We start from the raw sequence: 26,475 nt of genomic DNA on the forward strand, positions 1-26,475 counted from the left end.
TACAGAGGCAGCAGGGCAGAGGAGAGGGAGGAGAAGCAACTAGTCAGTAGTGACCCAACTACCTGATAAGCCTGGGTTTATCAGGTAGTCTACTAGTTGCTTACATCCCTACACATGAGGCAAGTCTTAGCCCTCAGCTCTTCTCAGGTGGTAGAAAGACAGCTGGGAATTTCCCCAGTATAGGAGCGTCCACAGCAGTCCCAGAACAATTGTAGCTGGTTCTTTCATCACCACCCTTGCAGCACTCAGCATAGGTATGTTTGCTGGAAGCAAGGAGGGGGTGGTGAGTGCGCATGGTCAAAGCACACTGTGCTGCAGCATTTCCTGGATGACAGGTGGTCACTTGGGGCACTCCTACACAGCAGGGCAAAAGTTGGAATCAGCTATGCAGCTTGAGCTACGTCAATTGCGTAGCTTAAGTCGAAAAAGCTTAATTCAGCATTTGGCTCTGTCTACACAGCAGGAAGTTGAAGGAAAAGCACTCTTCCCTCAACTTCCCTTACTCCTCGTGAAATGAGGGTTACAGGAGTCGGAGTAAGAAGTCCTTCAGCTTGACACTGTTTTGAAATAAATGCTGGCAGTGTAGACACACACTATGTTATTTCAGAATATTGACAGTTATTCCGAAATAATGCTGCTGTGTAGACATAGCCTTGGAGATCAGCCAGAGGAACAGAGCATCTTAAGGGCTTAGGATTGTAAAGTAGCAGCATGCGCCTGTTTGTACCTCACCACCACCTCAGCTGCACTCAAAATTTTGCCCTTAAAATTTATCAATTCCCCAAAACAAAAACCATTCACTTTTCCAAATAATTAAATTGCTCAAAACATCCACCAGCATAATTGGTAAAAAAGCTGCCAGGCAATTCCTAGTTAAATCCTCACCCATCCTTTGAAATCTACTGCCACAATTATGCTTTCTGTGAGTGTCTTCCTTCTGCATGCCCCATTTTTTCAGCAATGCTGAGCAGCCACAGCTGTCGCTGAAATAAACAGGCCTTAAGGGTGTTTAGCTTTCTGGAAAGTAACAGGTTGCTTTTTTTGTGAGTGGGTCTAAAAATGGGCTTTGGAGCCTATATTTAAGCATTATGTTTGACTAGCAAATGTTGCTTGTGCGCATTCACAGAGTCAATGATAAAACTGCTGTTTACTTCTAATTACTCTGATTTACAGTACTCTGATGTTACTCCTGTTTTCCCTGCACTAGGTATTTGTACACTATGTATGCTTACTTGTTCTGTCTTCAAATATACAACTATTTCATACACAAAAATCAAATAGAGAATAAAATTCAGCAGGAACCATTCAGATTTTTATCCTAGTCCTTAAGTGCAAAGAAATTGTTCAAACTTACATCCAAAGTCATTAGCTTCTCAACTTGATCTAATATCAATGACCTCAATGGAGAAATTACAATAGTGACGCCAGAAGATACACAGGCTGGTAGCTGGTAGCATAGACTTTTACCACCACCTATATAAAATGCAAGACAATGGTTTTTTAGGGTAGGAACGGAGGAATCAAATTTGTTAATTTCATCTGAAAATGTAGATAGTAAAATTACATTTCTATAAAGTGGAAGGTTCACAGCAGAGTTTAAATTAAAAACCTTTAAAAACTATTCCTTGCAATGATTGCTATATTACATTAGCATACAGGAACCAGAGAATGAAACCATTTTCACTACCCAAGTTTAGAAAAATGCAAATGTAAACAAAGCCTGACTAGCGAAAATTAAACCACTCATATTTAATAAAATAAATGTGTAATGTATATGAGGATTTTTGTTTTATTAAATATAATTGTAACCAGACAGTATCCTCTGAAGTACTCTTATTAAAAAGCCATGTTCTAGAGTTCAGCTTTCAAATCTCATTTCAATGAGTCTTTGTCCTCTTAAAACCTATTTCCAGTGGGGATAGGAATTTTTAAACTATATCACTAGGTAACTTAAAAATTACATCCACATCTCTCAATTGTTTTGAAGTCTTTAAATGCAACTACTGTCAAATATTCTATGACCTCCAATCTCATTAGCAGAGTTACCATGTGGAATATTCCAGAAATCAGAGCTTTTGCCACCTTCCCTTTAAAGACCACAGACAAAGGCTACATACATTCCAGGGCAAGTGAGATATAAGGAATCCTGCAGCCAGCAGATCTTGACAGCTTGGTAATGTATTACCACTTCCCCAAATGTAGGGAATTTATTAAATTTACCACAAATTCTGTTAAATTTTCCTACGAGAACTGGGTCTGTGTTAATCTGTATAGATCCTAATCTATTTATCAGAAGTTTGCGCAAGATTTCATACACCAACAGTTTCCAGTTGTCTGATGTACACGTATACGTACCAGTGGGCATTAAGATAAAACAATCTTCACCCAGCAGAACAGCATTTATGGCTTCCAGCTGATTTGTCCGAAAATGGTGCAGGCCAAATTTTTTGTGAAATATCTTCATCATCTCTTCAGAATGGGGAAATGCAAAGCCTCTGAAGCGTGCTAGTGCTGGATGTTTGGATGGTGATTTTTTCAGCAGTGGGTCTACTAGAAAAGAAAAGCCTATTAAAAATTTGCAGTTTGTTTCTATGTATTTGACTATTTGACTGATAATCTTACTATTAAACTGCACATAGAACCAAACCTTATAGCGGATCCACCTGATTCTCAGAGCAAAGCAGCAAGGTTAGAGTTTACTTTTAGACATAACTGCACAGAAAGCAATTTTGATGTGTGATAGTTATGAAAAAAACCTGTAACCCCAAGTGGGGAGAGGGAAGGAAGATGCCTTTAATTTTTTCTGCACCTGCTAAAGCAACTCAAATTAAGACCCATGATACAAAATTTTACTTACATGGGTAAAAGTGTCTATACGAGTTAGGGAACATTCTAAATCATGTACAATTTAGCAACTTTTCATTATGCTCTTGATTGCATTTATAAAACGATACAGATCATGTCAGAAGTGGCTAATATACAAATCAAGATTCTCCTGTCAAACAAGTACTGTGTAACTCAGTGACCCAGAAGCTCATCTCATCTCAAAACTGACTTCAAGCTCCACTGGACATATGTCACAATACAAAATGAAAATCATTTCACTTTAAATATAATACAGATAGCTAAATCCCCACTTAACTGTTCATCACCGCAAAATTATGATCTAAAGCAAAATGCAAGCAGACGGAGCTCAAGGTGGACAAGAGAGCAGATTTTGAACTCTGCAGCACTTGCATCCACCTGTGTATGGTGTCTGGATTTCAACGGAGGAAAAGCTCCGTATCAGTGGCCCATTATATAAAATGCATACCTTATTTTGTTAGGCACCTACCTTTCTCCACATTGCTTCACGTGTGGTGCTCATTTTTAAAAGGTATGGTGAATTATTTTAAAAATCAATGGAACAGGATTTAGTAAGTGGGTATGACAGCACAGAAGGATGCAATCTGACAGATTACGTAACAATGAAGGCCTCTTTAGACAAGCCTTGTCAAGGTTGGTTATGTTTTAAAATTATTTTCCTAATGAAGATGGTCCAATAATTTGGATACGTTTGTAGAACACAGACAAAAACCTATTTAATTTAAATTCTTCCACATAAAAACAGTCAGTCAGTATGCTCCAGCCCTGTATTGGTAGCACAAAGTAGGGATGTAAAATCTGATTTAAAAAGTTAACAGGTTAAACATTAAGTTTAACTGGTTAACCAAGATCCCATGGGAAGTGGCTGCTCTAGCCCGATCAGGCCTGCTGCCTTGTGGGCTGCTCCGGCTAGACTGGGCCGAACCTGGAGGAATAGGGATGTAAAATCCCACTTAATTAAGGGGTTAAAGGTTCAGTCTAACCTGTTAACTGATTAAACAAGGAGGCAGGGGGGCTGCTCCAGCCTTGTTGCTTCCAACTCCATGCTGAGTTGTCGGCTCCCAGCCCACGCAGGGCAGAAGCGGCAGCTGGGGAGAATGGGGGAGCTGCTGGTTCCCAGTCCAAGTTGGCAGCTTTGCATGAGGCCAGAAGCAGCGACTGGGAGATATACCTATCTCATAGAACTGAAAAGGACCTTGCAAGGTCATCGAATCCAGTCCCCTGCCCTCACGGCAGGAACAGGTACCATCCCTGACAGATTTGCCCCGGATCCCAAAATGGCCCCCTCAAAGATTGAACTCACAACCCTGGGTTTAGCGATCAGGGATCTGCCACTTCTGAGCCTGCACATGGTTGCAGACTCCCAGTACACGACCCCGTGCGGACTGGGAGCCAGCAGCCCTCTGCCCATGGTGGGCTGCTGGCAGGGGGCTGCTCTAAGGTAACAGTTAACCATTACCCAGCATCACCCGTTAAGAGTGATGCTTACTGGGTAACCAGTTACCCATTTACATACCTAGGGGAGGCTGCTCTAGCCAGGCTAGGGCGGCCCCCCATTTCACTACACCACGGGCCCAGCCAGGCTGGAGTGGCCCGCTGTGCTGCTGGCTGCTTGAGTCAGGCTGGACCAAGCCTGCTGCATTGCAGGGCTGCTCCAGCCAGGCCTACTGCGCCAAAGGAGGCGAGCTGCTCCAGCCCACCTGGGCCGACCAAGTAAAGGTGATACTTACTGGGCAACTGGTTAACCCTTTACATCCCTAGCACAAAGGAGCTATAAAAGAATGGAAGCCATTTTGCAACAGAAGGGAGGTTTTCCAGGTGACACAGAGCCAACCGAACAGAGCTCCATTACACTCCGTATCTTTAAACATGGTGCATCAGGAGATGTGGCAAGAACCTTCTGAGGTCCAGAGGTGAAACAGTGAGCACATTACAGGTTTGTGCAAATTAGCATAACCTTGAAGCTTCTCTAAATCATGCTGAAGACTAGGGTCAAAAGGAGGCAGAAAGAAGGCTGAAAGCCATTACTGCACCTGCAAAAACATAGGGACACAGAGTCTGAGCTATATGCTACCAGAGAGATTTGGTTATTTAAGAAGTTATATATATGGAAATATGCTCTATTGCATAGTATAACAAAGTTAAATTCAAGTTACGACCATAGTTTTAGTGCTTGCAGGATTGTAACTATAATAAATACGTTCATTTTGAATTTTGCAAAGCTGAAACTGATAAAAGTCAGAAACCTGCCCAGCAAATACACATTGTGAGAAGTGTGATTAGAATGAAGAGCATATTACCCATGAACTGTGACTTGGCAATTAGTAATACACCTACAGAAATTTCCACACCAACAAATAAACTTACAGTCTATAGTGAATTACTTAATTTCAGCCTTCACAATACGTTCTTAGCATATAATTATCCCATGGTAAATTAATCAGAATAAGCATAATGTACCTGAGCAGCTCTTGGCTGACACCAAGAAGTTTGATTTAGAAACAGGATTAGGTATAGGGCTGGTTTCCTTGATTGTAGAAAATGACTTCAATGATGATGTAGCAGACTGACCTTCCCTGATAGGTTGGTATAGTGATGTAGATGTCTTTTTGTCTGCTGAATCGTACAGTGGACTCTCCCACCTCTCATCGAAATCATCTTCAAGAACAAAGTTATCAAGATCAAAGTCTAGATCCCTTGCTTCTGAAGTGTCATATTCTCCTACTTCATTAATATTAGTTGAACTTTTATTTTCAGCTTTTGAAGCCGTACTCGTTACAGGCCTCTCTGAAAAAAGGTAGCTTCCATCCTTTTCCACCCTTGTTTGGTCACACCAGCTACTGTTGAAAGAGGGTCTCTCCCAGTGAAAGTTGAGTGATGTTCGTTCTTTGACATCCTTCTTGGAAAAAGAAAGTCCAGCATTTCCTGGGATGCTCACGTCCACATCAGCACACTGTGAAAAATCTGTTGTACCTGAGGTATCTGGAGTTTGAAGTTTTATTGCAGAGAAGGTGCTCGTAGTAAGATTTCCTTGATACTCAATGGCAACAGAAAGTTTGGAGGGAACTTTTGTAAATGTGAATGAGTTGCCTTTGGAGTTGAAGCTACACTTTTGGCCTGACTGTACAGGCATACTGTCATCCACAGAAGTGCCCTGCCAAGGATGGGATTTCCAGTTTGAGGAAAAGAGCATACTGAACTCTCTCTTATTTGCATCAATATGATTAGTTAACAGTTCTTTCCTGGAAAGAAAAAAAACACATATACAAAAGCAGTAAGATATCATAAATTCTACAACAGACATAAATGTTGTCCTTCGTCTTCTGCCGCCATGGGAAGAAATAAGGCTTCATTAAAACACACAAATCAATTGGAGTTAGTTTGAAACAGTGCCAGGACTCACAATTGGTTAGGGCTGCCAGGACCAGGCTCCCTGTCCAACTTGCTCCCCCATTGCTGCAGCAGTAGCAGCTGCCAACAAGCACTCCTGTATTTCTGCTTGGGAGGTGGGCAGAGACTCTACAAGCAGGGAACGGAAAGGTGCACCCTGAGAGCTCATCTAGACTATGTGGAAGATTTGAAAGAGGATATGCAAATTCCACAGAAATTTGCATATCTTCTTTTGATCTCACTTTCGAAAGTGAAAGTAATCAAGACGCATTTTTTGGCAACCCCCCCTTTTTTGAAAAGCTGCGTAAACCTCATTTTTTGAGGAAAAGCAGCTTTTTGAAAAAAGGGGGGGGTGCCAAAAATAATGCGTCTTGATTACTTTCACTTTCGAAGCTCCGCTTTCGAAAGTGAGATCGGAAGAAGATATGCAAATTCCCACTGCATTTGCATATCCTCTTTCGAGTCTTCCGCATAGTCTAGATGAGCCCTAAGAGTACTGACCCCTCTGCCAGACAAAGCTCCCTCCTGACCCTTCAGTGCAGCTCCAGGGCATTGAGCCCCGCTCATTTGTCCTGCCTGACAGATCCTGCACAAGGAAAGCAAACGGGGCCACCCTTAAGAGCTGGAGTCGGCAGGGCCAGTAACCACATGGTACATCTTTTCATTCTCCCCCAACCCCAGGGCCCTTCAGTGCTGCCCTGTTCACCTCCCCTGAACAGATGGGGAGTGAGACAGGCAGGGAGCTGAGTCCCACAGACAAGACTGCCTGACTGCTGCAGGGAACTGTAAGTTTCCTCAACTGCCACTTGTTTAGCACTCCCCTCCCCCCCACAGTACTGGGCAAGCCACTCGGTACTCTCCCCCACAACCCCATTAAAAAGAGGGTGAGAGTGCATAGGACATACATCTTTACACTGTAAACATCAAACTAGGAAATTTCCTGTCCTCCAAATGCCAAGCACAAAACCAAAACATTGGTCCTGACAAGTGACGCTTATGAGCAGCTTTGTTCTGTTAAAGGGCGCGACAGGAGGCTTCCATGTCCATATTTTGCTCTACTGAGTGTTTACGGTTTGCAAAACCAACCATATAAAATGAAAAGTGTGCAATGGCTAGCTTCTAGAACAGGGGTGAGGAAACTAAGGCTTGCCTGAGTCTGGCCCCTGAGGCTCGGGACTCCCCCTCAGCACTGGGGAGCCTGCGCTGGCACTCCAGCACCCCCGCTGTTCCCCCTGTGGAGCAGGAGCACACAAAATCTATTAACTTGGACCTGACTGATTTTTGTGCGAGTCAGCAGCACCTGACCCAAATAAGGTTCCCCATCCCTGCTCTAGAACTACCCCTTCCCTCTCCAGATTCCTAGACAGTCAGAATTACTGGTCGGAGAGAGGATGAAATGAAAACAAGTTCTTAATTGCATGGCCTCTCTCACTTTCCAAGTTAATTTGCAATTCTATATTACTTGGCAGAGGGGGGGGAAAAAATCTGTTAAGTATCTTTCTGAACCACATAACTGAGTTTGAAATTTGCAACAATGGCTGAGCAGAGACAAACATTAGATCCATACCCGATGACAATATAACAATACCCGGAGAAAAAGTGGAAGTACAACAAATTATATAATCCCTGGATATTTTTAAGAAATCACTCTTTACAAATGAAAAAAATTTATTTCTGCCTAAGACACAATTTTTGTTACTATCTTATTTTTTCTGCTTCTGTTTTGTTTCCTGCCAGTATCAAGTTAAAGACCAAAAGCATTCCATCTGTATTTTTTCTTACTGTGAATTATGTAAAAAGCTTTTTTTGATTCTCAAAATAGGATGACAGTTTTGTGAATATTGTTTAACATTCTGACATTGAACCAAGAGAATCTTTATCAAATTGAGTTAGCTGACTAAATTATGCCCCAATTCACAAATATGTTTAATTTTACTGTGTAACCCACTTGAAGTCAAGGGACTAAAACTATGCTTAAAGTTAAACATGCACATTTGCTATACCGGTGCCCTGGAGATTATGAGATTAAAGTATTGAGATCTGCGTAGTTATCAGATATTATAAGGAAAAGGAAAAAGTATACAAGAAGTGTTGATACTTGATTTTTTAATTTTTAAAGTTATCTTTGTTATAAGTATTATTTACTAAATAAATGATAAATTCAAAGAAAAAACTTTCTATTAAAAATAATTAAATGTCCTAGTAAAATAATTAACATCTTTGGATTTGCTATTGGCATTCCACTGAAGTAATGCTATAAATTGATAATCCTCAAACACAGTTGGAGGGAAAAATTGTTTTAATAACTTAGCACTATAAGCCTCACTTTGAAGAAAATGAAAATAATATGCTTGAGCTACATTATTTTCCCTGACTATATCTTAAAGACTTAAAAGTTTAGGATTGTTTACCTTAGGAAAATAAAAAGGGTCGTGATAAAAGTATATAAAATGATGAATGATTTAGAGAAAGTAGACTGGTAGCTTGTATGGTATCTCGTAACAAGAAAAAAATTGGAAACTTTAATAAAATGAATACTTTTCACACAATGCATATTTAAACTATAGAACTCATTACCACAGCAAGATCAAAAAGGGATTAGACAATTATAGGAAAACTAGTATATCCAGAGGTCATAATATTAAACTTCATATTTCAGGACTTAAGTCAATCTCTAACTATTAGTAACCCAGCATTATTAGACCTAATGCAGAGGGCAAGAAATCCCATTTCTGCCTACTGCAGGATTCTTTTGCTGAAGTGTCTGGTACTAGGCAGCATCAGAGAAAAGCTAATGAACTAGATGGACCTCAAGTTTAATTCAGTCTGGCAGTTTCTGTTCTTAGATCTCTAATTATTCTATCTAAAAAAGTTAACATTTCTACACAATTAAAAAGATCTTTTCCTTTATACAGGAATATTAACTTGTGCAAAAATATTGGCTACCACTTTGCCAGGTAAGATTCTGGTGCACACAAAAATGCACAAGTACTACCATCTCCTAATTAAAACACACCTGAGATTTCTCTTTTGAAGAAGATCATTCCCGCAAGACAATGTCTTAAGTTCATGTACTGGAATAGAATCCACTACTTTACAGATGTCCTCCATCACAATGAAGAGATGCTGTTTCAAACTTAAGAATTCATCTGCAAAGTAATATAATATATATTTCATAAGTTTTACTTATGTGATGTCAATATTTCCCAAAAAATGACAAAGAAAAATGCAGTATGCATAAAGTTTAAATTGCTTATTTGGTATATTTTCAAGTTATGTAATTATTAGCAATCAAAAGACTATGCATGTAACACTAAGTTTTAAGCTATATATACGTAAGCCACATGCCTACTGGGAGTGGTTCACCGTCCCACATAGCAGCACTTAGACCACGTAGAATGAGCGATAAGAATGAGAGCGCTCTACAGCCTTAGCTTAGAGCCAACTGGCTTTTAGCTCAAGCTATAGAGGCTCATACACTAAGCTCCAAAGGTTCCCAGGTGGGGTTCTGCATGTCGGCAGTTACATATACTCATACTTTTGTGTTTGTCTCGGGCACTTGTACAACTGTTTATTGTCTTAGCTTGTTTAGCTATGTACAAAGTAGTTTATTATTACAAAACTTCTAAATTTTACATGTTTTACATATCACAGGGTTCTCCTTAAAAAATTAAATGCAAAAATCTACCTTAGTAAAACGTTAAATTGTAGTCCTACTCTGCAAAGTGACCAAAAGCCATTGCAAAAGTCTATGTTTATTGTCTCTCTGATGTGCAGATCACATCTGCCAGCTCTGTACACTGGTCTTGGGTTCTGGCACTACACTGTAAATTGCCATTAGAAATAAGATTCTGAAAACCAAATTCCACCCGCAGTCACACTTGTGGGACTTGTTAGTAAAAGCACAGGTGAACCCAGGGCACAATTTGGTACCTAAGTTGAAAGTTGGCTGACCGTTTTGTTGGTGATGCACAAGAAAAAAAAATATGATCAAGCTCTGTCTCCTGGAGTCTGGCTTCCAGAATTGTACTGTGAACTCACCCACAATGCACATGTGTTTTAATCATGTTAACTTTATAACTTCATATACAACTATACAAAATATGTAAAGCTTGGGAGAATTTGTATTACTGTAAGTCATAACTTTTTATATGCCTAGACTGTCTGTTTAAATTTGCAGTCAATGTTGCATCAATGGTAAAACCTTACCTTCAATCCCAAGAATTGCAAAATTTACAAATGTTAATTGAGCTCAGCCCCCCTTATAAAATGAGTAAGTAACATCCCCATATTTAAAAAATAATTCTGAGTGCTTGGTTTCCCCATTTTAAGTGGAAAAATGTTCTAGAGTGATCACTAATTTTAGGAACTCAGGCCAGGTCTACACTAGACCCAGAAGTTCGGCTTAAGGTACACAACTCCAGCTACATAAATAACGTTGCTGGAGTCAGCACACCTTAAGCCAGGCTTGGTGCCCTCTGCACAGTGGGAGGTCGACGGGAGCACTTCCCTTGTTCCTTGTGACTGTGAGGGGTACCAACACAGACCGGAGACACCCTCGGCATTCAATTTAGTGGATCTTAATTACACCTGCTAAATCGAACACCAGAAGATCAATCTCTGGTGCAAAAGTATAAACGTGGACTCAGTTTGACACCTTGTGGATGTTCATCACTTCAGAAAATGAGGCACAAGGGATCCAGGGCACCCGGGAACTGACTACCAGAATCACTGGACTCTTAAGACTAAGTGATGTGCCCAAGGTTACATGAGAAGTCAATGGCAGAATCAGGAACAGAACTCCAAAAATCCTGGCTCCCAGGCCTGTATCACTAGCAAATGCTCACTCTGTAGCATAGTCAATGAAGAACATGAAAACAAAAGGAGTTGCACACCCTTCAATATACATCTGATGCATACATTTTTCAGCTGAAGTATTTTTTTTATACCTGCATGCTCTATACTGGTTCCACTGGTAGGCTGCTTTGCAAAGCTTTTTCCAGGTTTCGACAGACTGCTATCAATCAGTTTTCCATCTGCATCAGGTTCTTTGAAAATATTACTAACATTAAAATGAAAAGTCATTAAAACTCATACCAATAAACCAAATTATTTTTATTAGAAATTAAATTTTCAGACTCAAGAGGACCATTTTATGTACTATGTATATCAGAGGTGGGGAACCTAAGGCCTGGGGGCTGGATGCGGCCCCCATCTTGCCTGGATCCAGCCCCCAAGGCTCAGGGCTCCTTCCCAGCATTAGGAAGCCTGCACTAGCGCTCAGCCTGCCCATGGCCCTACAGTGGGGGCTGAAGCATCTGCAAGCCTGGGCCCTTCTAGGTTCTGGAGTGAGAGGCGAATGTGGGGAATGTCTTTCTCCTCCTCAATCAGGGGCCACGCGTCAATGACTTTTTGTTTTGTTTCTCACTTGTGTGTGGTCCCCAACTGACTTTTCTGTGGGTCAGCAGCCCCAACCCAAACAAGGTTCCCCACCCCAATGTATATTATACAAAACTACCTGGCTCTCAAAAAGAAGTGAAAAGCAAATAAATAATTGAGTATGTCTGCCTTCCACCCACCCAGTTCACAAACAGAGCCCTTGACATTTGCTTGGCTAGAATGGAAATGGTGTTTCCTGTAAAGCTACAACACTCTGAGCATAGCAGACAATTGCATTTCATGATATTCATTATTGCCAATTTGTGCATTGCCATTACAGGTTGAACCTCTCTAGTCTGGCACCGTTGGGACCTGATGGGTGCTGGACCAGAGAATTTGAGGGACCATGGGAGGTCAATATTGTCTAGCAGCATTACCAACACTACCACGGCTTAGTGGGCTCTTAGAAGACATTTGTGGTAAATTAGAGCTATATCACATCACAGAACACTGAGCGCCAGGACTGGGGGCTATAAACAAACTTTATGGGATGGCGGGAAACTTGGCCACATGCATAAGTGGACATCCGGCTAACTAACATCATGCTGGATCACGGATGTTGCTGGACTAGAGAGTTTCAATATGTAGGTCCCATACCTATCATTCACCCAGTCAATTCAACCAGTAATTTTTTAACAAGTAACGATTGTAGAACTAGTCTCCTTTTTTAACCTGTTTAAACCATCCTGGTGATAAATATTTGCGGTAGTGAATTTTACTTTACCTAATATTTTTTACAGAAGATGAGGAGGAAAGCACTTCTTCCTCTGGAGAGGGTGGAATGAAATCGAGGTGATCATCCTCCTCATTTCCAGTGTCATCAGGAGTCTCATCCCATCCTTTAGACAGTTCCTTTGCTGAATGGCTATTCTTATCACTCTCTCTTAGTTTTTGTTTGCTATTACACTGTATTTTACTGAGAACTAAAACAAACAAAAATAGAGATATTGGGAATGAGTATAATCTTGTCTTCATTTTGGAAATAACCAAAGATGCAACTGAAAGAAAGGATTCTATACATTTCAAATGGAGTTCGTTATTTATTAAGTAAAATTCTCAACTTTAATAAATGGCATGGACCCTATTCCCACATCAATGTTCTGGCACACAGAAAACCAAATCCCTCCAAAATACTTTTAAATAGGTGACTTACTGGGGAATTTCAAACGAGAAAAATTGTATTTCTTCAAACACAAAGTCCATAAAATACATCTTGCATATTTTTATTACTACAAGTATCTTCTCAAGAACTGAACTTCAAAGCATTACGCAGTAGCTCCAGCTTCTATCGCTGAAGTGGAAAACTCACCTTATAAAAAGATGCCATTTCCATAGCATGGATTAGGTAGTCTAGATTTTTACAGTTTATGTATTCTTCCCACATTTGTAGTGGGAGGCAGAAGTTCCCAAAGGGTGCAGCACACAAGATTATCAAAGGATGCAAAGACCTAATGGAGGTGCACTGAAGGGCCAGGGTCAGCAGGCGACTCGATCCTGAATGTAAGTGGGTGTAAGAGCCAGGTTGATGCTCCACTGTCACAGCTCATCAGTTACCTTCCTCTTCTGGGGAAATACCAGGGAGCAGGGAGTGTGGAAAGTTGAACTATTGACTCCTTCCTGCCAGCAAGCGCCCCTGCTAGCCCCAACCCTTTAGTACAGTTCCAGGACACAGAACTTTGTCCTCTGCTTGAAATAGCCTGCACAAGGGAAGCTGATGGAGTTGTGCTCAAAGGACAGGGGTCAGCAGGGAACTCTGTATGGTAGGGGTCCAGTACTCAATGGCTGCACCTGTCTGGGCCCTACAGGCAAGGAGCTGGGGTTTCTCCCCCAGTCATGGCAACTCCATGTGCAACAGCCCTGAGCAGCCTTACTAAGCAGCTGCAGCTTAGAGGGAACTTTAGGCCCTACCAAATTCACGACCATGAAAAATCCATCATGGACCATGAAATCTAGTTTTTTGTGTGCTTTTACCAAACATTTTATCAGGGGAAGCCAGTGTTTCTAAAATTAAGCTGGGCGCTGAAAGCAGGGCATGCCAAGCCTCCTCTCTGCCAAAATCCCCCCGGGGTCTAGGAGCCCCCCATGTGCCAGCATTACCCCCCAGCCCAAGGCAGGCCAGAGGCTGCTCTGCATGTGCCAGAGCTGGGGTGGCTCCCCCCCAAGCCAGTTGCTGCTCCTCTCCCTGATCCAGAGCCAGCTGCTCACCCCTGCCGACTCCAGCCCTGAGGAAGCTGGAAACCCACTTCCCTACCCTCAGCTGGTGCTCTAGCCCTGGGGAGTGTGGAGGCAGCCTCCCAGCTGCTCCTGGGGCAGGACTTGTACCCATAACCTGAGGTTCTGGAGTCTGATGCCTTATCCATTAGGCCACTAGAGCACCCATGCCACACCAAGACTTCTCAAGTCTTCCAGTGTATTCTCAAATGTTCTCTGAGACAAATGGCATGACAGACACCTCTCCTTTTATACTAGTATAGATTACAAAATGCATTACCTGTATGAGTTTCTTCTTTTTTGCCCCTTACAATAGTTTCTGTGGACAACTTCTCCCCATGAAGATCTTCACCTAAAAGTCTTTTACGATCATCAGGATCTGAAACATCAACACAAATCAAAGATTTGTTTGATAGAGCTAGCTGTTTGTCATTCAGTGATTTTTCCCCGTTCTCAGAAGAACAAGATTTTGACAGTCGTGACTCAATGTTCACTATCCTGGATGCCTTAGATGATCTAACTGTACAGGAATTGGATATCTGAAGAGTCTTGCTGGATTTTACAATCTGATTTTGGGGGGATAAAACCAATGGTTTTGAGTTGTTCTTTTGCTTTATAGATGTATCAAAGTCGTCTATGTCATCCCAGTCATCTTCTATAGTAATAACAGAGTCATTTGTACAATTGTGCTCGGCTTTCCGGGAAGCAGAATCACATGGGTTCTTGCTTACATTATCTTCCTTTCTAGGAGGTAAATTATTTGAAACTCGCTGGGAACATTCCAAAGAATTTAACGATATCCAGTTTGGACAAAGTTGTTGTATTTCCGGACGTTTTGATGTTTTCTCAAAGAAGTCATTGATTTTTATCTGATTATCCTTCAAGGTGGGCAAAGATGCAACCGATTTTGTCTGAGAAATATTAACATCCTTCTCCTTCAATGCAGAACTCTTTGTTAAACAGTCTACGGATACAGCATTACCTGGAGCAGTTTTCTTTTTGAAAGTGAAACATCTGCAAAATAAAATGTGTTTTTTCAGACGTTTTAACATTGTAACATGCACTTTTTTGTAAAAAAACACAACAGAAATACAGTTATATTTCTAACATCACAATCACTACACACATACCAAATATCAAAATCGGGGTATAAAATCCCAGTTAAAAAGTTAACTAGTTAAACAGAATGTTAAACATTTCATTTAACCCATTAACTGGGATTCTGCGGGTAGGAGGCTGCTCCAGTCCAGCCAGGCCACCAGTTAACAGGTTACCAGTAAGCATCACATAGTAAGGCTGCCTCCTGGCCCCCCCCACAGGGACTACAGAATAGTCAAGTAACCAATAAGAATTCATGAGGTTAATTGACTATTCAATTAATCAATGTTTAACATCCCTAGTATAAAGCTTATTTATAAGTTTTATACTGCAGAGCCCACAGTGTGTGTAACCATATAACCGCCATGATTTTTTAGCGGTTACACAGTTACATTTTTTACATGAGTTTTTACATCCCTAACAAGAATCCAAACTAAGTGTTGACAACCATGCACTTTTGTTACTTTTGATAATGACCAGCAAGCTAGGCTGATACTTACACTGGTTTGTGTTTTGGAAGAGTTAGTTTATTGTGAGTTCCTTTTGCTGAATGAAGCTCTAGCTGCTGCTGGAGGTTGTTCTGTGGAAGAGCAGCCATACTTAAAAAAAACAAAAACAAAACAAAAAAAAGCTTATTTAAGGTACTGTATTAAAATATCAATGGCCTCAGTGGGTTCAAACTAAAAAGGCTTTTAGAAATTTTGCCACCTGTAAGCTATTTTTGTGGAAGTGTGACATACTGGGCACTAATGATTGCAAGTGTGGACAGTAAGGTTGCTAACAATCTTTGTCAGGTTGTATATGTTGCTCCCCTAACAAGAGCACAAAATTCATTGTATCACCACCATAACTGGAAAGGTTAAATGACTCAAGTAAGAAAGCTCTTCATCTTAAAAAAAATAAATAGATAGCATGCATAATAATAACTAATTTGCAACACTCACTATATTGTTAAATTCAAAAAAGAAAAAAAATAGATCTTTTCATGAAAGTTCAGGTATTAACATTTCTTAAAATTAGGTTCTACAGACTAGTTAAGCCAAATCTCAATATTGGAAAAGATTCTTGTCAGTGATCTGTTTTAAAATAAGAATTCATAAAATACATGTATGCTAATTGAAGAGTAAGCCAAGATCTATGAATGAAAGGACATTTGAGTTTGTTAAACTGCAAAGTGCTATGAAATCTTACCCGATGAAAGGTGCTAGGTAAATGTAAGTGATTACACAGCACATTTCCAATTCAAGATGTTACTAGTGAATGACTAATAAAGCAAAGATGTCATCATGCCAAGTTGATATGGCTTTGACATTTATCCAATGTGGTTCTCATAAGAACATCAATCCCTACAGGGTGTAGGAGAAGCTTAACATTACACGCAGGGTTTTCATTTTAGTGTATTTAAAGGTACGTGGATTGTTAATCTGGCTTGGAAAGGCATATGCAGAAAGGCCAGTTTAATGCCCCCTTGCAGAGGTGGGGAGGGGGCACAGCCAAGGAGCTGGTGGACTTCATGGCTCCTACCCTGAAGAGGGTTCAGAGACATGACGGGGGCAGCACTGTTGCCTTTGTTTTTAGGGGGTAACCCCCCCCCGTCCCCTCTGCACTTCTCTCCCCCAACCCCTCAGGCTCCCAGCCCTCCTCACCCCACTGCTCAGGCTTCCCCCCCCCCCGCACTCCCAGCCCCCCTCACCCCGCACCCCCCTCAGGCTTCCCCCCTCCCAGCCCCCCAGCTCTCCTCACCCCACACCCCCTCAGGCTTCCCCCCCCTCCCAGCCCCCCTCACCCCCCATCCCCCTCAGGCTTCCCCCCCCCCCACTCCCAGCCCCCAGCTCTCCTCACCCCCTATCCCCTCAGGCTTCCCCCCCCCACTCCCAGCCCTCCAGCTCTCCTCACCCCCCATCCCCCTCAGGCTTCCCCCCTCCACTCCCAGCCCTCCAGCTCTCCTCACCCCCCATCCCCCTCAGGCTTCCCCCCCCACTCCCAGCCCTCCAGCTCTCCTCACCCCCCATCCCCCCAGCTTCCCCCCCCACTCCCAACCCCCCAGCTCTCCTCACCCCCCATCCCCCTCAGGCTCCTCCCCCCACTCCCAGCCCCCCAGCTCTCCTCACCCCGCACCTCCCTCAGGCTTCCCCCCCCTCCCAGCCCCCCAGCTCTCCTCACCCCCCATCCCCCTCAGGCTTCCCCCCCCCCACTCCCAGCCCTCCAGCTCTCCTCACCCCCTATCCCCCTCAGGCTTCCCCCCCCCCACTCCCAGCCCTCCAGCTCTCCTCACCCCCCATCCCCCTCAGGCTTCCCCCCCCCCTCCCAGCCCTCCAGCTCTCCTCACCCCCCATCCCCCTCAGGCTCCCCCCCCCCCCCCCCCCCCCTCCAGGCTCTCCTCACCCCCCATCCGCCTCAGGCTTCCCCCCCCCACTCCCAGCCCTCCAGCTCTCCTCACCCCCCATCCGCCTCAGGCTTCCCCCCCCCACTCCCAGCCCTCCAGCTCTCCTCACCCCCCATCCCCCTCAGGCTCCTCCCCCACTCCCAGCCCCCCAGCTCTCCTCACCCCCTATCCCCCTCAGGCTCCTCCCCCACTCCCAGCCCCCCAGCTCTCCTCACCCCCCATCCCCTCAGGCTCCTCCCCCACTCCCAGCCCCCCAGCTCTCCTCACCCCCCATCCCCCTCAGGCTTCCCCCCCCCCACTCCCAGCCCCCCAGCTCTCCTCACCCCCCATCCCCCTCAGGCTTGCCCCCCCCACCCCCAGCCCTCCAGCTCTCCTCACCCCCCATCCCCCTCAGGCTCCCCCCCCCCCCCACTCCCAGCCCTCCAGCTCTCCTCACCCCCCATCCCCCTCAGGCTTCCCACTCCCAACCCCCCAGCCCTCCAGCTCTCCTCACCCCCCATCCCCCTCAGGCTTCCCACTCCCAACCCCCCAGCTCTCCTCACCCCCTATCCCCCTCCGGCTTCCCCCCCTCCCAGCTCCCCAGCTCTCCTCACCCCGCACCTCCCTCAGGCTTCCCCCCCCTCCCAGCCCCCCAGCTCTCCTCACCCCCCATCCCCCTCAGGCTTCCCCCCCCTCCCAGCCCTCCAGCTCTCCTCACCCCCTACCCCCTCAGGCTTCCCCCCCACTCCCAGCCCCCAGCTCTCCTCACCCCCCCATCCCCCTCAGGCTTCCCCCCCCCACTCCCAGCCCCCAGCTCTCCTCACCCCCCATCCCCCTCAGGCTCCTCCCCCACTCCCAGCCCCCAGCTCTCCTCACCCCCTATCCCCCTCAGGCTTCCCCCCCCCCACTCCCAGCCCCCCAGCTCTCCTCACCCCCCATCCCCCTCAGGCTCCTCCCCCACTCCCAGCCCCCCAGCTCTCCTCACCCCCCATCCCCCGCAGGCTCCTCCCCCACTCCCAGCCCCCAGCTCTCCTCACCCCCCATCCCCCTCAGGCTCCTCCCCCCACTCCCAGCCCCCCAGCTCTCCTCACCCCCCATCCCCCTCAGGCTCCTCCCCCACTCCCAGCCCCCCAGCTCTCCTCACCCCCCATCCCCCTCAGGCTCCTCCCCCACTCCCAGCCCCCCAGCTCTCCTCACCCCCCATCCCCCTCAGGCTCCTCCCCCACTCCCAGCCCCCCAGCTCTCCTCACCCCCCATCCCCCTCAGGCTCCTCCCCCACTCCCAGCCCTCCAGCTCTCCTCACCCCCCATCCCCCTCAGGCTTCCCCCCACTCCCAGCCCCCCAGCTCTCCTCACCCCGCACCCCCCTCAGGCCCCCCCCCCCACTCCCAGCCCCCCAGCTCTCCTCACCCCATATCCCCCTCAGGCTCCTCCCCCACTCCCAGCCCCCCAGCTCTCCTCACCCCCCACCCCCCTCAGGCTCCTCCCCCACTCCCAGCCCTCCAGCTCTCCTCACCCCCCACCCCCCTCAGGCTCCTCCCCCACTCCCAGCCCCCCAGCTCTCCTCACCCCCCACCCCCCTCAGGCTCCTCCCCCACTCCCAGCCCCCCAGCTCTCCTCACCCCCCACCCCCCTCAGGCTTCCCCCCCCCACTCCCAGCCCCCCAACTCTCCTCACCCCCCATCCCCCTCAGGCTCCTCCCCCACTCCCAGCCCCCCAGCTCTCCTCACCCCCCACCCCCCTCAGGCTCCTCCCCCACTCCCAGCCCTCCAGCTCTCCTCACCCCCCATCCCCCTCAGGCTTCCCCCCCCCACTCCCAGCCCTCCAGCTCTCCTCACCCCCCATCCCCCTCAGGCTTCCCCCCCCCACTCCCAGCCCCCAGCTCTCCTCACCCCCCACCCCCCTCAGGCTCCTCCCCCACTCCCAGCCCCCCAGCTCTCCTCACCCCCCACCCCCCTCAGGCTCCTCCCCCACTCCCAGCCCCCCAGCTCTCCTCACCCCCCACCCCCCTCAGGCTTCCCCCCCCCACTCCCAGCCCCCCAACTCTCCTCACCCCCCACCCCCCTCAGGCTTCCCCCCCCCACTCCCAGCCCCCCAACTCTCCTCACCCCCCACCCCCCTCAGGCTCCTCCCCCCACTCCCAACCCCCCAGCTCTCCTCGCCCCCTATCCCCCTCAGGCCTCCCCCCCACTCCCAGCCCCCCAGCTCTCCTCACCCCCCATCCCCCTCAGGCTCCTCCCCCACTCCCAGCCCCCAGCTCTCCTCACCCCCCATCCCCCTCAGGCTCCTCCCCCACTCCCAACCCCCCAGCTCTCCTCGCCCCCCACCCCCCTCAGGCTCCCCCCCCCCCACTCCCAGCCCCCCAGCTCTCCTCACCCCCCCATCCCCCTCAAGCTCCTCCCCCACTCCCAGCCCCCCAGCTCTCCTCACCCCCCATCCCCCTCAGGCTCCTCCCCCACTCCCAGCCCCCCAGCTCTCCTCACCCCCCCATCCCCCTCAAGCTCCTCCCCCACTCCCAGCCCCCCAGCTCTCCTCACCCCCCCACCCCCCTCAGGCTCCTCCCCCCACTCCCAGCCCCCCAGCTCTCCTCACCCCCTATCCCCCTCAGGCTCCTCCCCCCACTCCCAGCCCCCCAGCTCTCCTCACCCCCCATCCCCCTCAAGCTCCTCCCCCACTCCCAGCCCCCCAGCTCTCCTCACCCCCCCACCCCCCTCAGGCTCCTCCCCCCACTCCCAACCCCCCAGCTCTCCTCGCCCCCAGGGGGACCCTGCCCGGCCCCGCCGCCCTCACCTGGCCCCGCAGCGCGGCCCGGGCCGGCCCCTTTCTGGGCCCCGCGCGCCTCACTCCAGCCGCATTTGGCGCCAACCCGCCCCTCCGGCGAGCGGCTTCCCCATTGGCTGCAGGGCTCGGGGGCGTGACGACAGAACATGTCCGCCCGCTCCCCCGCGCACCGCCGAGCTCGACCGGCAGAGGGTTAGCCCGTGCTGGTCGGGCGATTCCATTCCAGGGCGGGGGGGAGCATATCTTTGGGCCCTTCCATTCTGTATTGGAGGGGTGGAGTTTGGGGGTTAATTTCAACACTGGGACTGTAGGTGCCAGCGCCGACTCGGGGCGCATCCATTCGGCATCTGGCCGTGGGGGGAGCCGGTCTGGATCGCTCCATTCTGCAGCCGGGGCGGGGAGTGTTTAAGAGCACTCCATTCTTCAGCTGGTGGGGGATGGGGAGGGCTCTGGACCACATCATAAGAGCAGCCAGACTGGGTCAGACCAAGGGTCCATCCAGCCCAGGGTCCTGTCTGCCCAGTGGCCAGTGCCAGGTGCCCCAGAGGGAGGGAACACAACAGGGAATCCTCACGTGATCCCTCCCCTGTCACCCACCTCCAGACAAACCAAGGCCAGGAACACCATCCCTGCCCATCCTGGCTAATAGCCATTGATGGACCCAACCTCCATGACTCTATCTAGCTCTTTCTTCAACCCTGTTAAAGTCCTGGTCTTCACAACTTCCTCTGGCGAGGAGTTCCACAGGTTGATTGTGCCCTTGCATGAAGAAGTACTTCCTTTTGTTTGTTTTAAAGCTGCTGCCTATTCATTTCATTTGGTGACCCCCTAGTTCTTATATTGTGGGAACAAGTAAATAACTTTTCCATATTCACTTTTTCCACACCAGTCATGATTTTAGAGACCTCTATCATATCCCCCCTTAGTCTCCTCTTTTCTAAGCTGAAAAGTCCCAGTCTTTTTAATCTCTCTTCGTATGGGAATCGTTCCAAACCCCTAACCATTTTTGTTGCCCTTTTCTGAATCCAATGCCAATATAGCTTTTTTGAGATGAGGCGACCACATCTGTATGCAGTATTCAAGATGTGGGCGTACCATGGATTTATCTAGACGCAATGAGATATTCTCTGCCTTATTCTCTATCCCTTTTTTAATGATTCCTAACATTCTGTTTGCTTTTTTGACGGCTGCTGCACATTGAGTGGATGTTTTCAAAGAACTATCCACAATGACTCCAGGATTCTCTCATAAGAACATAAGAATTGCCGTACTGGGTCAGACCAAAGGTCCAACTAGCCCAGTAGTCAGTCTGCCGACAGTGGCCAGCACCAGGTGCCCCAGAGGGGGTGGACCAAAGACAATGACTCTAGGGGGACTCTAGGCCAGTCCTGAAGGCAGGCCCACCAACAGGGGCCTGGGGAAGGGCAAAAGGGGCAACTGTTCCAGGCCCAGAGCTTCTGGGGGCTGCTGCTGAGCCTTGGGCAGTCCCGAAGAGCTGGTGGAAGGAGGCTAACCTCCCGCCCCCCCCTTCCTATCAGTGCCCCGCCCCTTCCAGGAGCACAGAGCCCTCCCCCCTTTGCCTAGGGGCCTGTCAATTCTGTCAGCCCCCTACTTAGGGTTGCCAGGTATTTGCACCGTCTGTCCGGTAGAAAAATTCAGAAAATACCAGACACGTGCAACGTGCAACGTCCGGTATTTTCTGAATTCCCGGCTGGGTGCCGGACGGAACCCTGGCGGGGGCGGGGGAACAACTGGGAGGCGGGGCCACGATTGGTGCTAAGAGCCTCTGGTCGTGTGCAAAAGCCGGGGGGGGGGGCCGCGGGGGCTGGGACTCTCAACCACTCCCCCCGCCCAGCTTCTGCGCACAACCAGAGGCTCCCAGCGCCAATCGCAGCCCCGCCTCTCAGCTGGGAGCCTCTGGTTGCTTGTAGAAGCCGGGTGGGGGGAAGCGGTTCCCAGCCCCACCCCCCGCCCCAGCCCGGCTTCTACTAGCAACTTGAGGGAGTGCCTGCCGGGGGCGCGGCCCCTTGGACTCTGGCTGCGGCCAGTAGCTGCACCCCCCCCCACCAGCTCTGCTTCCTGCCCCCCTTCCTCCAGGCCCTCTCCTCCTCCCATCCAGCCCCTGACCCTCCCCAGCTCTGCTTCCCAGCCCCCCTTCTTCCCAGTCCCCCCCCCGTTCCTCCCAGCCAGCCCCGCGGTCCCCCCCCTTCCTCCCGGCTAGCCCCTTGGCCCCCGGATCCTCCCCCGCCAGCTCTGCTTCCTGCCCCGCCCGGCCAGCCCCCATCCCCCGCCCATGATCAAGTGTGTCCGTTTTTTTGGCAGGGTCTACCTGGTAACCCTACCCCTACTTGAAGGGATTGGTGTCTGCTGGGGAGGGGCACGAAGGGGAAACCAGCCCGTGACCTCCCATGTGACGCCTTCCCACCCCAGCTGTGCCCGATTCTTTAGAATTAACAACTTAACTTTAGCTTAACAGGAACCCCCCATCCACTAGGGATGTTAAATTGCGTGTAATCTGGTAACCGTGGAGCCGCCAAATAGTACACGCTTCAGAGAGGGAGCCGAGTTAGTCTGTAACAGGAAAAATTTTAAAAACAACAAATAGTCTAGCAGCACCTTAAAGACGAGCAAAACATGCAGATGGGTTGTGCCCAGGAAAGCTCATGAGACCATCGACCCGTTTTGTTTGTCTTTAAGGTGCTACTGGACTATTTGTTGGTTTTTAAGTTTTTTAATATTACACGGTTCCCCGAGAAGCAGCTCTGCATTGAGAGTAGCTTGGAAGCCAACAGGCAGGCAGGCTGGCTCAGTCCCGGCTCGCGCCAGGTCACGATGGTTACCCCCACCGCGGCTCTGCACAAAACGTATTCTCGGAGCCAGTGGGCAGAGAGGGCTGCCTGGAACTAGCCTGAGCCGGGATAGCGCCAGCCTGCCGGCTCCTAAATTCCATTTCATGCAGGGGCCCAGTGGGGCTTGCAAATCTCCTTTCAGCCTAGTCGAACAGCTCTGCCACAGACCCTGCAACTCAAACTCAGCCGGGACACGAACTCGGTAGGAACTGCACGGCGCCACGCGGCCAGAGAGGTTGTGTAACTTGCCTGAGCTCACACAGGAAGTCTGTGGTAACGTAAGGGATAGTATCTTGATTTCTCAACTCTCCTTGCTGTGATTTAACTACACCACCGTCTTTTCCCTCTTGGTCTGCGCGCTTCCATTCTCCGAGCAGATAAACTCAAGCAGCTGGGAAAGCGTGAATTTGGAGACCTTACATGCTTTCCCACATAGCTGTGATTATCTGGTTTGCTAAATATTAATAAGCCCCTTTGTTGGTAAATAACTCCATTTCCTTCTCTCTAGCCTCCCCCATCACTCTGTGGCTGTGTCTAGACTGGCAAGTTTTTCTGCAAAAGCAGGTGCTTTTGCGGAAAAACTTGCCAGCTGTCTACACTGACCGCTTGAATTTCTGCAAAGAACACTGACTTCCTACTGTCTGAAATCAGTGCTTCTTGCGGAAATACTATGCTGCTCCTGTTCGGGCAAAAGTCCTTTTGTGCAAAGCTTTTGCGCAAAAGGGCCAGTGTAGACAGCTCAGATTTGTTTTGCACAAAAAAGCCCTGATTGCAAAAATGGCGATTGGGGTTTTCTTGCGCAAAACCGCATCTAGATTGGCACGGACGCTTTTCTGCAAAAACTGCTTTTGTGGAAAAGCGTCCGTGCCAACCTAGACGCTCTTTTCCGCAAATGCTTTTAATGGAAAACTTTTCCGTTACAAGCATTCGCGGAAAATCCTGCCAGTCTAGATGTAGCTGTGTGTTTCTGTGAAGAGCGCTTTGTGTACCACCTCGCACTGCACTAGCCTGGCAGCAGTAAAGAACATTGTACTATCCAATGTTTAAACAAAAGCAGTTGTGAAAACAGTATTGCAGCTGCACTCCTTTGCATTGCTAGCTGTTTGTGTGCAGCTGGTGACTAAAGGAGCGCGTGATGCTGGTAGTTTCCTTTCACGCGCTGACGGCATTCCTTGGGAGTGTGCGGGATTTCTCGTGAATTGCTGCACTCGGGGCTGACAGCCCCTGGAATTCACTGTGGTGCAGTCATTCCCAGAGACCCATGGGCACCCACAGAGAGCTGCTGTTCCTGGCTAATACACGCTATGGCACAATTTTCAATGCCCAGCAAACCGTACTTTTCCTGGGGGAGGTGGCCAGAGATGAGGGAAAGGGGCAGAAAGCAGCCACATCCCAACCTGGATCCGGGTAGAGGAGCTGGCTTGTGACCCTCTGTGACTCCCCATTGCATCCTCTCCGCTGTTTAGGTGTCATTCCCCTGCCGACTCTGTGAGCTACAGGGCAAACCTGCTGATTAAACCCTTGTCTTGCCCCAGATTGCCCCAAGATTTCTTCTGCATTGCAGCTCTCACCCCAGAGCGGTCGCCTTGGCACACGCTGCACGGCAAGCTTTGCTGCGTATAGCCAGCTTCTCTGCAGTCACTTCCCATGGCGATTGCCGTAACAGGCCCAACTGCCAGGGTCCTGCTGAGGCCCGGCAGACCCACTGGAGACACCGGCTCATGCTCAGAACAGGGATGTAACAGTGTCGTCAATTCACCCATAAGCAAAAGCTCAGAGGTTAATGTTATAGGCTACACACATTTCCCTCCACCAGTACATTTTTCAGCAGGCTGCCCAGCAACCCAGCTCACGCCGGGCCCAGGACCTCACCCCGCTGTGGCTCTGCATTTAAAGCGTATTAGGAGCCTGGCAGGCAGGCAACCCAACTCAGTTCCGGCTCATGCAGAGCCTGGGAGCTCAGACCCTTCCCCCCAGACAGGGGCTGCTGCCTCTGTATCAGCGGCAGCAGCATGGGGCGACAGGCAGCCGGTTTGCGAGCGGAGCTGGTTTTTAAATGGCTCCCCTTGCGGATCAGCTCCTGCCTGGCAGCCTGCACTGCTGCCTCTGACAGAGGGGCAGTGTGGGGGGGGGGGCAGGGAGCTCCTCAGGAGTGGAGCCAGAGCACACTGGTTGCTGGCCCCGCCCCTGGGAACTATAGAACAGTCGAGTAACCGATAAGAATTAACGAGGTTAATCGACTATTTAATGAACTGATCTTTAACATCCTAGTTCAGAACAGACGCAATGTGGAGATTTTAGTTGCCAGGTCCAAACTTTAACGTTAAAGTCTGTACGGAGCATGTCATAGGGATGGGGCGTTGGCCATTCTCAGCATCCCTGGACCCCCCCTGCACAACGTCAGGCCTCGCCCGAAAAGGGAAGGGGCAGACATCAGCTCAACTTCTGTAGGGATTTTTCAGCCCTTAATCTTGGTCTGAAAAAACAGATGAACGGTTTCAGCTGACGTTTTCCAGAAAACTTGCCTGAGGCAGACTCCCAGCACAGAACATTTCAGCCCAAGTGATTTAGGTTCGGAAAAATTACAGCAACTGAAAACAGGGTCTTAGAACCGAACGTATCAGCCACCTTATTTACCGGGGGTTCTTGGAAGCGCGGCATCACCCTGGAGAGCATGGGCATGGGCATTCTGGGCAGGAATTCCTGGGCATTGTGGAATCAGCCACTGCGCCTGTTTACAGCCACACAGGTCTCGTGCCTTTGCCACATCTCACTGGCACCAGACCGAGCCTGAATCCGGCAGCTTGAACCCAGAACTCCTGTAAGCAGGTGTCAGTCCACGGCTGGCCTTGGTCTTGCAAAGTCTGACACCTGCTCTCAGCTTTGTGCACAGGCGTAGCAGCAGGGCCGGAGGGTCTGTTCCACACGTGCATGGGGGCGTCTTGCAGGACCGGGGCCCCACTTCGTTAACACTTTGGAGCAGTGAGCTGGGTTTAGGGCTTGTCTACACAAAGCTTTTGTACCACTTCAGCACTGTAGTGCCGCAGGTTATTTACAGAAATGAGCCCTTCTGATAGAGGTACAGGCGGCCCTCGACTTGGGACCCGATCGGTTCCTGGGGAAGCGTCGCAAGTTGGGGGCGTTGTAACTCGGACCCTCATTTCCGATAGGCACCGTGCACCATTGTTAATGCGGGCCGAGGACGTAAGTCGGGGGGTTCCGGCCCCTTCCGCACTTACAAAAAGGGTTGTTAGGGAGGGGGGTGTCGTAACTCGGGTGGGCGGAAGTTTCCCGAACCTCTAAACCAGTTTAACTGCATTCAGGGTAGAGGGAGTTGGTACCAATTTTAATTACATCAGTTTAGAACAGAGACAGTTAACCCTCCCCCAAAGCACTGGCGACAGTAAAGATGAAGGAGTCCGCCCTGCTCTTATTGAACTCCATGACAACATTCCAAAGGAAAGAACTTCACCATCAT

The 26,475-nt window shown here is 48.7% G+C and overlaps 1 protein-coding gene across 3 annotated transcripts in view; it reads right to left on the minus strand.

Moving 5' to 3' along the window:
* The window catches only part of BLM (BLM RecQ like helicase), a 38,852-nt gene extending 18,540 nt beyond the window's left edge, over positions 1-20,312 (minus strand). Inside the window, exons 1-9 of one of the 3 annotated variants that reach the window (XM_075896783.2) lie at positions 20,158-20,312; positions 15,504-15,602; positions 14,186-14,919; positions 12,419-12,617; positions 11,205-11,317; positions 9,272-9,404; positions 5,326-6,107; positions 2,356-2,550; positions 1,355-1,473 (exon numbers count right to left, since the gene is read on the minus strand). In XM_075896783.2, the coding sequence (XP_075752898.2) occupies positions 1,355-1,473; positions 2,356-2,550; positions 5,326-6,107; positions 9,272-9,404; positions 11,205-11,317; positions 12,419-12,617; positions 14,186-14,919; positions 15,504-15,601 (2,373 nt within the window). In that variant the 5' untranslated portion in view covers position 15,602; positions 20,158-20,312. Of the gene's footprint in view, positions 1-1,354; positions 1,474-2,355; positions 2,551-5,325; positions 6,108-9,271; positions 9,405-11,204; positions 11,318-12,418; positions 12,618-14,185; positions 14,920-15,503; positions 15,603-16,194; positions 16,589-20,157 lie in introns of those variants that run through there. The other 2 variants (XM_075896781.2, XM_075896782.2) reach the window with 2 other exon arrangements.
* Between the last annotated feature and the right edge of the window lie 6,163 nt (positions 20,313-26,475).

The sequence above is a fragment of the Pelodiscus sinensis genome, chromosome 14 (genome assembly GCF_052426305.1).
Source record: "Pelodiscus sinensis isolate ZL-2025 chromosome 14, ASM5242630v1, whole genome shotgun sequence".
Classification (NCBI taxonomy): Eukaryota; Metazoa; Chordata; order Testudines; family Trionychidae; genus Pelodiscus; species Pelodiscus sinensis.